The sequence below is a fragment of the Rhinoraja longicauda genome, chromosome 25, assembly GCF_053455715.1.
Source record: "Rhinoraja longicauda isolate Sanriku21f chromosome 25, sRhiLon1.1, whole genome shotgun sequence".
NCBI classification, from domain to species: domain Eukaryota; kingdom Metazoa; phylum Chordata; class Chondrichthyes; order Rajiformes; family Arhynchobatidae; genus Rhinoraja; species Rhinoraja longicauda.
In genome coordinates, this window is record NC_135977.1 from 15573306 (window position 1) to 15588982 (window position 15677).

The 15677-nt window shown below is 43.0% G+C and overlaps 1 protein-coding gene across 5 annotated transcripts in view; it reads left to right on the plus strand.

Annotated features, from left to right (window-relative positions):
- The first annotated feature begins 733 nt into the window (after positions 1 to 733).
- p2rx4b (purinergic receptor P2X, ligand-gated ion channel, 4b) overlaps positions 734 to 15677 on the plus strand; it is a 33949-nt gene continuing 19005 nt past the window's right edge. For 4 of the 5 annotated variants that reach the window (XR_013548883.1, XM_078421137.1, XM_078421138.1 and 1 more), the window contains exons 1-5: positions 1116 to 1381; positions 9119 to 9266; positions 11176 to 11247; positions 12023 to 12098; positions 15012 to 15105. Coding sequence is in view for 4 of the 5 variants with exons in the window: in XM_078421137.1 (XP_078277263.1) it covers positions 1242 to 1381; positions 9119 to 9266; positions 11176 to 11247; positions 12023 to 12098; positions 15012 to 15105 (530 nt within the window). In the remaining variant the exon portion in view is untranslated. Of the gene's footprint in view, positions 1059 to 1115; positions 1382 to 9118; positions 9267 to 11175; positions 11248 to 12022; positions 12099 to 15011; positions 15106 to 15677 lie in introns of those variants that run through there. The other variant, XM_078421139.1, reaches the window with a different exon arrangement.

Here is a 15677-nt window from a genome sequence, read left to right on the forward strand (position 1 = left end):
TGCCCTAGTGAGTGCTTGTCTGCAGTACACGGTGTGCCCTCCATGGGAACCCTTGCCCTAGTGAGTACTAGTCTCTAGTACACGGCGTGCCCTAGTGAGTGCTTGTCTGCAGTACACGGCGTGCCCTCCATGGGAGCCCTTGCCCCAGTGAGTACTTGTCTCTAGTACACGGCGTGCCCCTGCCCCAGTGAGTGCTTGCCTCTAGTACACGGCGTGCCCCCTGCCCGAGTGAGTAGTTGTCTCCAGAACACGGCGTGCCCTCCATGGGAACCCTTGCCCTAGTGAGTGCTTGTCTGCAGTACACGGCGTGCCCCCTGCCCCAGTGAGTGCTTGCCTGCAGTACGCGGTGTGCCCTCCATGGGAGCCCTTGCCCCAGTGAGTACTTGTCTCTAGTACACGGTGTGCCCCCTGCCCTAGTGAGTACTTGCCTCTAGTACACGGTGTGCCCCCTGCCTCTAGTGAGTACTTGCCTCTAGTACACGGTGTGCCCCCTGCCTCTAGTGAGTGCTTGTCTCTAGTACACGGTGTGCCCCCTGCCCTAGTGAGTACTTGTCTGCAGTACACGGCGTGCCCCCTTCCCCAGTGAGTGCTTGCCTGCAGTACGCGGTGTGCCCTCCATGGGAGCCCTTGCCCTAGTGAGTGCTTTGCCTGCAGTACGCGGTGTGCCCTGCAGGCGGCGTTGCGTGGCAACAGCGCGGGCCGGAGGGCGTGACGTCGCCTGCCGATCCAGGATTCGAAACGGTTAACATAAACCATGATAGTCGCTTCAGACTAAATTGCCCGTGGACAGGAAGGCAAATTGGAACTAACGCAATTCAAATTAAGATTGAAAGCTGTTTATCATGTTCAATATCTGAAATGAGTTGAAAGCCAGGCTTGGAATAAGTCAAGAAAGGGCCTTGACTTGGACATTCGGGATCTCCCAGGAGAGCTGAAGGCTGACTGGATAATGTTCCTTGTCACTCTTTGTTTTGAGATCAAATAAAGACATTTTTGAGGCGACCAGATGAAGTCACGATGTAATCTGCGGGAATGTGGCGGGGCAGGAGGAGGATGAGGTGAGGAGGAGGAGGAGAGGCGGGAGTTTCACCTTGTGTCTATCTTGGGAGGTTCCTTGGTTCAGTTGTCAGGCGCCCAACAACGGGCGAGGTAAGCGCATTGCGTGGGATGTAATGGGACGAGAGACCGAGCGAGATTCAATTTCCCGGAGCCCAACAGAATTGTAGAAGGATTTGGAAGCCATGGGCTACAAAGAAACGTGTGGTTTATCATGGGAAGACTTTTTGAATTATGAAACTCCGAAAGTTGTGGTGGTTAAAAACAGAAATTTAGGAATCATCTACAGAATCATCCAACTTGTTATCATCATGTACTTCGTCGTGTAAGTATATTCCGGAACTCTGAATGCTTGCATCAAATTTGAATTGAATAATTTGAGATTAGCACAATATTTAATCTGCATAAATCACTTGTTTTCGTACTTTCCTGGTTCTGATACAGGCTTTTTTTTATCTGAAACATTAAATCCGTGTCGCTTTCCACAGATGTGACTTTACCTCCTAAGTACTTTCAGCATTTTCCATCTTTGGTTATTTATTTTGCATCAAAGAATTTGGCGGAAATAGTTGTGCATGTTGGCACAAATGACGCGGGGAAGACGGTGAAGGAGGTTCTGCAACGTGAGTTTAGAGAACTAGGTAGGAGGCTGAAAAGCAGGACTTTTAGCTCTCCCTTTTTTAAAGTATTAAATCCAAGTACTCGGTTACAATTTTGGTGTTGTGATACTTGATTTAAACCAATACTTTTTACCATATTTACAAAATTTCAAATGATAAACATAACACATTTATTTTACATATTCACACATTTAATTTTACTTGTATCTTTTTGTTCCACACACTTCCACCATTTTCCCAACATCCCATTTGTCTCGACTGGAGTTGTTGGGAGGACTGAGAACACGAACTTGCTCATCTGGCTTGAAGCTCCTCTCCTTTTTGTGGAAGTCAAAGTGGCGTTTTTGACTTAACTGTTTTTGCTCAACTCTCGAGGTCAAATTGGGTGGAACTAGACTTAGGCATATTCTTAGCCTTCTCTTCATCAATAGTTCTGCAGGTGAATAACCCGTAGCTGTGTGTGGTGTGGTTCTGTACTTCAGCAAGAAACTAGCCAAACGATGTTTCATGCTGAGCTTTGAACTACCCTGCAAAACCTGTTTCTTGAGAGCCTCTTTGACTACTCTAACAGACCTTTCCGCCGCCCCATTGGAGGCTGGATGGTATGGGGAAACGTGTGTTTTACCCTGTTACGCTGCATGAACTCTTTGAACTGTTCTGAACGAAACTGAGGTCCATTATCAGAAACAAGTTCTTATGGTAAACCATGACATGCAAAAATCGATCTCAACTCATCTATGGTACACTCAGCAGTAGTGCTTGACCCCATATGCTTAGCCTCAATCCATTTAGAATGACTATCTACTAGTACCAGAAAATTATCATTACCCTTTTCACAAAAGTCTACAAGAACTACTTGGCCATGACCAGGGTTGCAGTGGTGTTTTTGGTGGTTTACTGCGGCAATTTTGACACACGCTACATTTGCTCACTAGTGACTCAATGTCACTGTCTATACCAGGCCAATACACAAAACTTCTAGCAATTGACTTCATGCTTACTATGCCAGGATGTTCGGCATGAAGTTCGTCCATAATCTTGTTTCTTAAAGACTCTGGTCCAACCACTCTGAAACCCCACTTTATGCATCCCTGCTCACATGATAATTCATGTCGTCGATTATAGAAAGGCTTCAGTTCCGAGTTTGATCCACTCTCGATTTCAGTCCAACCATTCAATGTCTGTTAATAGACACTCTTCAGCACAGTGTCCTTTTCTGTTTCAGCTGCAATTTCTGTTGCAGTCACTGGAAAGTCTTCATCTACGACTTGCAGTGTGTAGATTGAGTTTTCGCTTCCCACATCAGAGTTCTCATGCGTGCATTTGGAGCTTCTGTACTCCACCTTGTAGTCAAGGTATGGGGAAAAGCCGGAACGGGGTACTGCTTTCAAGAGAGAGCTAGATAGAGCTCTTAAAGATAGCAGAGTCTGGGGGTATGGGAAGGCAGGAACGGGGTACTGATTGTGAATAATCTGCCATGATCACATTGAATGACGGTGCTGGCTCGAAGTGCCGAATGGCCTACTCCTGCACCTATTGTCTATTGAATGGTGGTGCTGGCTCGAAGGGCCGAATGACCTACTCTTGCACCTATTTTCTATGTTTCTGTGTCTTATTTGCAACCGATTAGTGCCGAATTTCCGTGGAGTAAATCAAATTGCAAACTTGCACCTTAATGAATGTTGTTTAATCTGGAGAGAGACACAAAATGCTGGAGTAACACAGCGGGCCAGGCAGCATCTCTGGAGAGAAGGAATGGATGACGTTTCCGGTTATCTGGAGTTGTCTAGACTTGTTGCTGCATTATTCCAATTCCCCATCCCTTGATCTTTAATGCAAGCAATTATTAATATTGAATAATGGGAAGTTCATGATTTGACTTGTTGGGATTCCATGGACTCCACATCGTCTCTTTGAATACAGGAACGTAGTGAGTTTCAGACCTCAAGCGAAAGTAGAGATGGCTGCCAAATCAACGTTTGCTTTGATCTGTCTTTATCATACCTTACCCATCCATATCTCTTGACTCCCTCTCCCGACTCAGTCTGAAGAAGGGTCTCAACCTGAAATGTCACCCATTTCTTCTCTCTAGAAATGCTACCTGTCCCGCTGAGTTACTCCAGCATTTTGTGTCCCTCAGCAATGTAAACCAGCAACTGCAGTTCCTTCCTAAACAAACGTTTTGATGGGCATTTTCTTCAATTTAATGAAGCTTCATGAACAAGTTAAACAAGTCTGATCTTGTTTGCAGTTCATTTGAACCCAGTCATCAAAATAAATATTTCCTAAAGTCCGGAAAAGAATGAGATCCGGGTGGATATCGTGCTGGCCAGTTAATTTACCAAATTGCATTCCTATGTAGCGCCGGTGTTGAGGCTGCTTGGATTGAGTTGGTCTTGGGTGGCGCCGTACGAATGCAGCCTCGCCAACAGTCTGTCTCATCCTTTTCTTCTTTTGTTGTTTTTAGTCTGTTGTTAAATGTATGTTTTAGTGTATCTTTAGTTTTGTATTATGTGGGAGGTAGGGAAACTTTTTAAAATTTCTTCCCTCAATGGAGATGCGACTTTTTTCGTATCGTATCTCCGTCCGCACTACAGCCTAACATCGTGGAGCTGGTGATCCATTTGCTGGGGATCGACTTCGGGAGCTCCAGCCGCGGGAGCCTGCGGACTTAACATCGTGGAGCTTGCGATCCCTCTGTCTAGGATCGACTTTGGGAGTATATAATTTTATATACTTCTCTCAAGTTTCCACACAACTTCCGGCATTCTAGAGAAAACAATCTAAGTCTGGCCAACTTCTCCCTGTAGCTAATACTCCCGAATCCAAGCATCATTCTGGTAAACCTCCTCTGCACCTTTTCTAGAGCTTCCACATCCTTCCTGCAATGGGGCGACCAGAACTGCACACAATACTCGAAATGTATAGGAAAGAACTGTAGATGCTGGTTTAAATCGAAGATAGACACAAAATGTTGGATTTACTCGGCAGGACAGGCAGCATCTCTAGAGAGAAGGAGCGGGTGACGTTTTGGGTTATCTGGAGTTGTCTAGACTTGTTGTTGCATTATTCCGATTCCTCAACCCTTGATGTCAGGGGAGTGGGCAGTAAAGAGATAAAATGTAGTCGGAGACAATAAAACTGGTAGAGGAACTGGGAAGGGGAAGGGGATGGAGAGAGAGGGAAAGCAAAGGCTACTTGAAGTTAGAGAAGTCAATGTTCATACCACTGGGGTGTCAGCTGCCCAAGCAAAATATGAGGTGCTGTTCCTCTAATTTGCGCTGGGCCTCACTCTGACAATGGAGGAGGCCCAGGACAGAAAGGTCAGTGTGGGAATGGAAGGGGGAGTTAAAGTGTTGAGCAACCGGGTGATCAGTAGGTTTAGGCGGACTGAGCGGAGGTGTTCAGCGAGACGATCACCGAGCTAAATGTGGCCAAAATAAATTCCTAAACTCCTAAAGTTGCATTATGACTTCCTGACTCTTATACTTAATGCCTCGATCTATGAAACCAAACATATCATATGCCTTATTAACCACTCTATTTAATTGTGCTACCACTTTCGTGGAATTATGGTATTGGATCCCAAGATCCCTCTGTACATCAATGCTGTTAAGTGTCATGTCATTAATTGCACATTTTCCATTTACATTTGATCTCTCAATGTGCAACACTTCACACTTGCTTGAATTAAACTCCATCTGCCATTTCTCTGACCATTTCCGTAGCTGATCTATATCCCGCTGTATACTTTGACAGCCTTCCTCACAGTCTGCCACCCTGGCAATCTTGTGTCATCAACAAATTTACTGACCAACACATCCACATTTATGCCCGAAGTCATATATATATATCCTCTTCTATCAGTGAGCTGGTTCTGAATCTGAGTCTCATGTTCTAAATTCACTCCATTTCCTAAAATACTCCTTGCATTGAAATTAAAAAAAAAAAAAAATCAGTTCAGCCCCTCAGCTTCAACATATTATTTTACCTCTTCCTGCCTGTCCTCCCTTTGAGACTTACTGGTCCTAATCTTTACCTTCCCATCATGCCTTTCAATTTCTGGATTATTACTCTCATTTCAACCCCTCTTCATCTCTAATTTAACCCTCCTGAATAATACTATCAAACATCCCTGCAAGGATATTGGTCTCCCTCCAGTTCAGATGCAACAAGTCCCTCTTGTACAGTCGCCTCTGTCCCTGAAGAGATCTCAACCGTCTACAAATCTGAAACCCTCCCCTCGGCACCAACTCCTGAGCCACTCATTTATCTGTCTTGTCTTTTGATTCCAACTCTCACCAGCAGGTGGCACCGGGTGTAATCCGTAGATTGCTACCCTCAGGGTCCTGCTTTTTAATCTTCTGGGAAACTCCCAATATTCACTCTGCAGAATCTCATCCCTTTCCCTACCTATTCATATGTGTCAACGTGCATGACTTCCAGCTGCTCGACCTCCCCTTGAAAATGTTCTGCAGTTGTTCGGAGAATCCTGGACCCTGGCACCAGGGAAGCAGCAGACCATCCTTTTCTTGTTTGTTACCAATAAATGGCCTGCATGCCCCCCGACCCACCACCCCTAACTAATGAGTCTCCTATCATAATGGCTCTCTCTCCGAATTTTCCCTTCTCCACTCCGCCTCAGAGCCAGGGCTGGCACCACATACTGTATGTTTCATTTTTTTTTCCTAATCAGATGTGCAGCACTTTGGTCAACGTGGGTTGTTTTTAAATGTGCTATACAAATAAAATTGACTTGACTTGACTTGACATACCCAATCTACAGTGAAAATGGGCAGTTCTTCAACAAAGAAAATTAGTTACATGAAACAATTGAATTAAGAATTGAATCCAGATGGCAGCAATGTGTCCAGATTGAGTCTTTTTGGAACTATATAGAAAGCAAAGAGGAACCGAGAGGGTAAATTAAAGCGAGAGGCATCTGGAAGCTCAAAGTTGTCTTTGAGGACTGAATGCTGGTGCTTCATATGTGGTCAGCCATTCTGTATTTTCTCCAATGTTGGGAAGGCTCTATCATGAGCACTGGAACAGCAATGTGGTGTGGAATCGATACAAGTGAATCCCTTGGCTTATTTTCTGTCGAACTGCCCTCATAAATCTATCAACAGTTTACCACCACTTGAAACCTAGCCCCACACTATCAAAGTTGTTCCCCTTGTCCTGTGCATTCCTTCCCTATTATCTATTCTCTCCACATTCCCATCAACTCCTCCCAGATTTCACTACTTGGCTACACACCATATGCCCACCTTTGCCCATCTTTGGGACGTGGGAGGAAACTGCAGCACTGGGGGAAATCCATGCATGTGGTTCCATGGGAGTTGACAGCCCTCTGGGCCACATTGGCTTATTAATCCATTGGTACCACATTCATTGAAGAATTGGCAGCAACACAATGCCAATTTTCATAATTTAATTGTTGTAACTGAGCATTTCCATTAAAATATATATTTTTAATGTTCACTAATATTTAAGGCCTGTATATAAATTGATTTCCTTAAGAAATTTGTCATGGTCACGTTACGCAGAATCACACAGAAACAGGCCATTCAGCCAACGGTACTTGTGTTGATGAGGTTCTTTCCATTCCCTTTAGTTCACCCACAAACAAGACCTTTAATTCCTTAACCTCCTCTACCTTCCTAATAGAGCTGCGATTACCGCCTAAATTATTGTTTCTATCTCCAGATTCCACATGTTAACCTCTCTCTGGATAAAAATTGTCTGTCCTGAATTCGTTTTGGCTCATTTACATTTAAGGCTCCTGTTTCCTTTAACTTTCTCACAACTACAGTAACTTTTAAACTTTTATCTTATATAATCATTTTAAACTTATAAAAGCTTCCATCAAGTAATCCCTCAGTCAACCCTGGTCCAGAAAAAAAGCTTCAGTTTGTTTGATCTTTATTGATGGAATTGAAAGTTTATAATGATATTTTCATTGTCTCTCATTCTTCTTTACCGCGGGGATTACTAAATGTGACCTATATATGACCTATATGAAAGGATGAGAAAACTAAGGAGTTGCAGAGGGAGTGGTCTCCAAGGAAAGCAGAAAGGGGTGGGGATGGGAAGATGTGACAAGTGGTGGGATTATATTGTAGGTAGTGTTCATTTCAGTGAATGATGTGTTGGATGTGGGGGATGGTGGGGTAAAAGATTAGGCCCAGGACAACTCTATCCTTGTTCTGTCTTGGGGGAGTGGGGGTGTGACAGCAGGACTGTGGGATACAAAGAAGACAGATAAGGAAGGGTTGTTTGGAAGATGAGTCGGGCAGGGAAGAGCATGATGGAGATAGTAACCAAGGCTGGAGGTAATGTAGAGCAAATGATGAGAAAGGACAATGGGGAGTGAATCGTGGAACCGGAGAGAGATAGTGTGTAGAACAGAATGGCGTGTGGGAGAGGGTAGATAGAGGGGGGGGGGGGGGGGGGGCAGTGAAGGATCTAGACTAGGGATGGGTGGATGATGAGTGGAAGGTGGAGTCGGAGAAGCAGAAAGTAACTGGAGATGAAACAATCTAAGTTATTTAACCCCTCAAGATTTCCTTTGGTCCCTTTCAGACTATGACAAGGCTTGGTTAGGACTAACTCGTGTCTGATATATTAAAAAAATATTGGAGCGACTATAAATTGGCTGCCATCCAGTTCTCATCTGAAAAACAAATTAGTTGCACTGTAAGAATTTGTGTACCTAATTTGCCTTCTGGCCACCTAGAAAAGATGATTAATAAATTCAAAAACCTCTGTAAGACCACAATTGCAACTGATAAATGCTGGATTTTCCAAACAATGAGAGGCTCAATTGACAGAGACCTTTTGCCAAAAGTTATCCATCATCACAAAATACCATCAGAAATAATATTGTGTGGACATTCAATAATTTCACGTGTGTTATTTAAACTATTTTGGGGACAATATATCGACTGCGTTCATTTATGTGTGGCTGCCCATAATTAGCTCACTCTATTCATATCAGCTGTTGCACTTGGCAATGTTCAAGTAAGTTATTTGAATACTTTGCCACATTTGGAATGTGCATTCAAAAGAGTTAGCTCTAATGGAACAATTAATGAAGTTTAAATTTGTGTATCCAAGCTGAAAAAGATTAAGAATAAAAAAATGTCAAACTCGTAAACTGGAACATTTCTTTTGCTCACATGAACCATTGCAGAATTTGGTAAGTGCAAGGAAAGCAGAAGATGGAGTGGCACAATTAGCCTTTGGTACTTGGTAAGTAGTCAGTTGACAGTGAAACTAGAAAAGCAAAGGCTGTTTTTGAAGGTAGTTGTGTCAATCATACAGGTATTGGAGTAATTCTTCTTAAAACTAAAGCTCTTCATTGAAGAAGAAATATATAACATGCACAAATTGCCTCATTTAATATTGAAGTGGATAATTCTCGCTTCTGAATTGCACAGGTATGTTTTCATCATTGAGAAATCATACCAAGAAAGAGAGAGCGCTCCTGAGAGTTCTGTCATCACTAAGGTCAAAGGAATAGCAATCACAAACACCTCCTTGGAAAAAAAAATATGGGATGTTGCAGAATACATCAAACCTCCGGAGGTAAGGGGGAACTGGTGCAATTTCTCTTGAAGATGTTGATTTTTATTTTGCAGGCTGCAGAAATTTGCACTTCATCCAATGGGATCCTGGTGCTTCATCTGCCGCAGGGAAACCCGGTTATTTTTGGAAAGTTCATTAATATGATGGAAGAAAATGTATAACATGTACCCAGAAACTGGAGCTCCCAGCACTCATACGTTCAGAGTTATATGTTATAAAATAGAATGATTTTAGCAACTAATTGCAGAAACAATCATCTCTGGGTGAAATTATAACACCTGTGGAATCTGGACAGGACATATCTGGTCAAGATCCATGATGGCAGGTTTGACCTTTATGCAGCTTCAGATGTGCATGCAGTTATGTAACAAGTTCAGGACCATACATACCGACCAAAACTGATCCTGGTGTATTATGACAATGACTGTTTGTGAACTACAAAAATAATCAGTCAGCACTATCTCCACTCCACCCCCACTGAGATCACCAGTGAGACAGGAATTATATGTGTGGCAGAAAGTATCTGTCAGCCTCATTCTCAAGGTATTTGCAAATTTATTATTGTTTGGTCCACCACTAGCACAGGACACTAAAAGGGCAGACTATCACAATGAGGGTGGTGTGGTCAAAGCAGAAATATCACCCATTCCTTCTTTCAATAGACAATAGACAATAGGTGCAGGAGGAGGCCATTCGGCCCTTCGAGCCAGCACCGCCATTCAATGTGATCATGGCTGATCATTCTCAATCAGTACCCCGTTCCTGCCTTCTCCCCATACCCCCTGACTCCGCTATCCTTAACAGCTCTATCCAGCTCTCTCTTGAATGCATTCAGAGAATTGGCCTCCACTGCCTTCTGAGGCAGAGAATTCCACAGATCACAACTCTGACTGAAAAAGTTTTTCCTCATCTCAGTTCTAAATGGCCTACCCCTTATTCTTAAACTGTGGCCCCTTGTTCTGGACTCCCCCAACATTGGGAACATGTTTCCTGCCTCTAACGTGTCCAACCCCTTAATAATCGTATACGTTTCGATAAGATCTCCTCTCATCCTTCTAAATTCCAGTGTATACAAGCCTAGTCGCTCCAGTCTTTCAACATATGATAGTCCCGCCATTCCGGGAATTAACCTAGTAAACCTACGCTGCACGCCCTCAATAGCAAGAATATCCTTCCTCAAATTTGGAGACCAAAACTGCACACAGTACTCCAGGTATGGTCTCACTAGGGCCCTGTACAACTGCAGAAGGACCTCTTTGCTCCTATACTCAACTCCTCTTCTTCTCCCCTTGTGCCCTCATATCTATGCCTGTCTTTTATGCTTCAGTCTGCAATTGCTTGTGGAGCTCATCTCCAAGATCTGACAACCTTCCCCGCGAATGCATATTGACAAACATCGGCACAAGATATATGCTTATTTTGATACAGATTTCCTGGTAGACTGGTTTCATAGAACTTTTCACCCAATTGTGACTTTTAATTAGGAGAACTTAGAGAGTCAAGGAGTCTTACAGCAGGTCAACAGCCCCTTGTCCATGCTGACTAAAATGCCCCATCTACACTAGTCCCACCTGTGTGTTTGGCCCATATCCCTCTAAACCTTTCCTATCCATGTACTTGTTCAAAATGTCTTTTAAATGTTGCCTCAACTACTTCCTCTGACAGCTCATTTCATATACTAAATCTTTCCCCTCTCATCTTAAACCTATACCCTCTTGATTAATGATTCCCCTACTCTAGGTAACGTTTCTCATATGCTGGATAAAGAACTTGAACTAGTTTTAGCATTATGTTCACATTGAATGCATGCTACCTTAACATGTGTTCTAGAAATAGGTCCATTTTATTAGTGTAAGAAATATCCAAGTTTATCAATTTAAATTTAATTTTACAATGATTCTCTTTCCAGGGTGGAGATATTTTCAGCATTACTGTGCGAACTATAACAACCCCTTTACAGACACTGACCACGTGTCCTGAGGTAAGACTGAAGATGTACAACACTCTTGAGCCCCCCAAATTCCTTTTCATGGGTAGGATGTCTGCCAGGCTTCCTTATCTGTGATGATAGGTCAGAAATCTTCACCAGCAAACAATATAGTTCAAGGTATGCTGCATCTCAACTGTCACCAGGCCTTCATGAATATCTCGTGTTAACGAGACAGAACCTCTGTCTGCCCTTTGCCTTATACAAAGTGACAGAGGACACAGCGGTTTTAATGAAAACTATGTGCATTGCAGACACCAACAAAGGTGTGCACAAAAAGGAGTGAGTGAATGCACTACACGCCTATCATCATGCTTTATCATCCACCAATTATCACCTCAATATTTTAAACACAACAGCATCCAGTCAATATGCATCGGTAATTATTCAAAAGTCAATCATCTTGGGGCAGTCATAAATCACTTCAGACACAATAATGATCTAGTTCTGCACTACATTATTAAAGCATGTCACCAGTAAGAGTGAAACATGTCTATCCCTCTATTTAAAAAGATCTGCCGTCAAGCTTCTTTGTTTCTCCCCCTCATCCTCAATATAAGTCAGTTTTTAATTTACAACATACTTTTCAATTTTTCTTCAAATTTATCATAACACTTTTGGGAATTATTTTCTTATAATTAGTTATTCTAGAATGTTAATTGGAACAAATATTAATGGATGTAGTTTAATTGTGGTCTTACATTGTCTCACTGATTTAAAACTATTTATTTTAATAAAAACATTTACTTCTTACTAAATCTTCCCCTAGAGTGATGATGTTCCTGGATCGACATGCAATTCTGACCTGGACTGTGAGTCTGGAGAAGTGGATCAACTTGGAAATGGTACAGTGTGAAGAGACCAGGTTGTGAGGAAAGGATGTGAAGAGGGAGGAGAATTTGGAAATGGAATAATCTGTGTCACTATGATAGCATTAAATTTTGCAGATAGAGAAGATTGGGTGCAATTTTGCAGGGAAACACATAGACAATAGACAATAGACAATAGGCGCAGGAGGAGGCCATTCGGCCCTTCGAGCCAGCACCACCATTCAATGTGATCATGGCTGATCATTCTCAATCAGCACCCCGTTCCTGCCCCCTCCCCATACCCCCCAACTCCGCTATCCTCAAGAGCTCCATCCAGCTCTCTCTTGAATGCATTCCGAGAATTGGCCTCCACTGCCTTCTGAGGCAGAGAATTCCACAGATTCACAACTCTCTGACTGAAAAAGTCTTTCCTCATCTCAGTTCTAAATGGCCTACCCCTTATTCCTAAACTGTGGCCCCCTGTTCTGGACTCCCCCAACATTGGGAACATGTTTCCTGCCTCTAACGTGTCCGACCCGTTAATAATCTTATACGTTTCGATAAGATCTCCTCTCATCCTTCTAAATTCCAGTGTATACAAGCCTATGCCAGCATGTTGGGGATTTCCAGGCAGGGGGTGTATGATTCTGGAGGTCCTAACCTGCCAGCTGCCTTTCAGCATTGAAGCCATCACTCTGCTGTCAGGCTGGGCTCCTCATGGAATCTTGGAACAAATCTCCAGCCTTTTTAAAGGTACAAGGTTAATGATTAAGGTTTTAAAACATTATTTTGAGTTAATTTAATATTTTAAATCTTTCAACACAGAACACCTTAAAAAAATACAGCACAAGAACACAGGCCCTGCAGCCCACAATGCCTGTGCCGAACTTGATGCCAAGCAAACAAATTTAATCTGCCTGCACATGATCCATATCCCTTCATTCCATGCACATTATTTGTCTATCCAAAAGCCTCAAACACCACTATTATATCTGTCTCCACCATCCCCCCTGGCAGGGCATCCCAAGCACCCACCACACTGTGTAAAAAACCTGCCCTGCACATCTCCTTTAAACTTTGCCCTTTTCACCTTAAAGCTCTGCCCCGTAGTCTTTGACATATCCATTCTGGGAAGAAGGTTCTATCTTTTCTGTGCCTCTCATAATTTTACTTTCTTCTATCAGGTCTCTCCTCAGCCTCTGATGCTCCAGAGAAAACAATCCAAGTTTATCCAACCTTGTAGCTAATACCCTCTAATCGAGTCATCAGTCGAGTAAACAATAATAATTTTTTTTTGTTTAATTATGAATGTTTTGTAAACATTTGGCACTTTGATAGCTGGCTAAATCAGTTTGTGACTAAGCCAACTGTCAAAGTTTTTGGAATCATACAGCACAGAAACAGGTCCTTTAGCCCAACTTGTCCATTCCAATCAAGATGCCCCATCTAAGCTTGTCCTATTTGCCCGCATTTAGTCCATACTCCCTTAAACCTTTTCTATCCATGTAGAAAGTGTCTTTTAAATGTTGTTATTGTACTTGCCTCAACTACCTCCTCTGGCAGCTAGTTCAATTTGCCCACCGTATTCTGAATGAAAAAGTTGCCTCTCAGGTTGCCAACAAAACTTTCCCCTCTCACATTAGCCTTACGCCTTCTGATTCCCCTATCCTGGGTAAAAGACTCATCTCCCATGAACCCTGGCTGACCGTGGGTTCTCCCATGAACCCTGCATTCCTTCCATCATCTACACAAATCACAACTTTTTTACCCTTGAGCTTCACACTTTGCAACTCTTTATCCTTTTGGGTTCATACCCGTTTTTTCATCTCTGGCCTTTGTCCAACAATCTTGAAAATTCAAATTAGTTAATCTGAAAGACTCAAGTTTGTACTCCAAATGTCACATAAAGCCCTGTTACCTAATTTCTAATTTGTACCAAATTTCCTTCACCTAATACTCATGTCCATCCTGACCATTGTTGACCACCAGACTGGCTGTATCTCAGCGCCCATCATTGTGTTCCCACAGACCAACAACTTCCAAGATCTTTATTCTTCTTTTGTTCCTGTCTTTTGCAAGTTCCATTTTATAATGAAGAAGGGTCTTGAGCCGAAACGTCTCCTATTCCTTTTTTCCAGAGATGCTGCCTGACCCGCTGAGCTCCCCAGCATTTTGTGCCGATCATTAGAGACCATTCTTTCTGCTGCCCAGGACATAAGCTGTGGAATTTTCTTGCTGTATCCTTCTGTTTTCCTAAATCTCTTTCATTCTTCGAGGTGCACCTTACATCCTATCTCTTTATTTAAGATTTTTATCACCCTTTGTAATATTTTCTAATTTGGCTCAAAGTGTCAAATTTGTAAGATTTGTGACCATGGATGATTTAAAATAAATGGTTTAAATTTATTTGGCCACAATATAAATTCAAAATATTGTTGCTACTATTCTCATACTTCATCAAGTCAGACTTCAAATTTCCTTTGTGGAGGGTGGGAGGGAGGTTAGTGGCAGGGGTGCATTGCTGCCGGAGCTCACCGGAGCGCCGCTCCGGCACCTCTGTAAAAAAAAACAAAATAAACACCGGGGATTTTAACCAGCGGGGAATTTATCAGCGGCCGCTGCAGCACCAGTGCCAGCTCCGGCACCTAGAAAATTAGCACTGCAACACTGGTTAGGAGGAGTTTGGAATTACTGTCAGTAATTACCTGAGGCTCTGCTGGTCTTATTTGCAAAAAATATTGTTAGCTTTGCAAAGGCACATCAATAACCTGTTCACCATGAAATGTGAGGTGCAAACTCCCCAACATCACCTTGCTGGAAACTTTATTATGCGTAAGATGTCCAGTGGAACAATAGGTTTCCTGAACAGTCATTTTACCAAAAATTGTTTTCAACAAAATGTGGTTTTGGTTGCTGTAACTAATATTTACAAATGCTTTTCCTGTACAGGAATTAAAACGGGAAGATGTGTAATTTACCGTGACTCGATTAAGACATGTGAGGTCGATGCATGGTGTCCAGTGGAGAATAAAATATACACAAGGTTTCTATAAAAATACTTCATAGTTATTGCTTATTACTGATCCCTAGATCAAACACATCACAAAGACAGCCTTCTTCCACCTCAAAAACATTGCCCGTCTCCGTCCATCCCTCTCCTCCACAGCTGCAGAAACCCTCATCCACACCTTCATCACCTCCCGTCTGGACTACTGCAACAGCCTCCTCTATGGCGCACCCTCAAAAATCATCAATAAACTTCAATACATTCAAAACTCCGCTGCCCGTCTACTCACACACACCTCGATCCGTGACCATATCACCCCCGTCCTTTATAAACTCCACTGGCTCCCCATCCCCCAGAGAATCCAGTACAAAATCCTCCTCATAACATACAAAGCCCTCCATAACCTGGCCCCATCCTACCTGACCGACCTCCTCCACAGGCACACTCCCACCTGCACCCTCCGCTCTGCCGCTGCCAATCTCCTATCCCCCCACATCCGGACCAAACTCAGATCCTGGGGGGACAGGGCTTTCTCCATCACTGCTCCCACCCTATGGAACTCACTACCCCAAACCGTTAGAGACTCCTCCACACTCACCACATTCAAA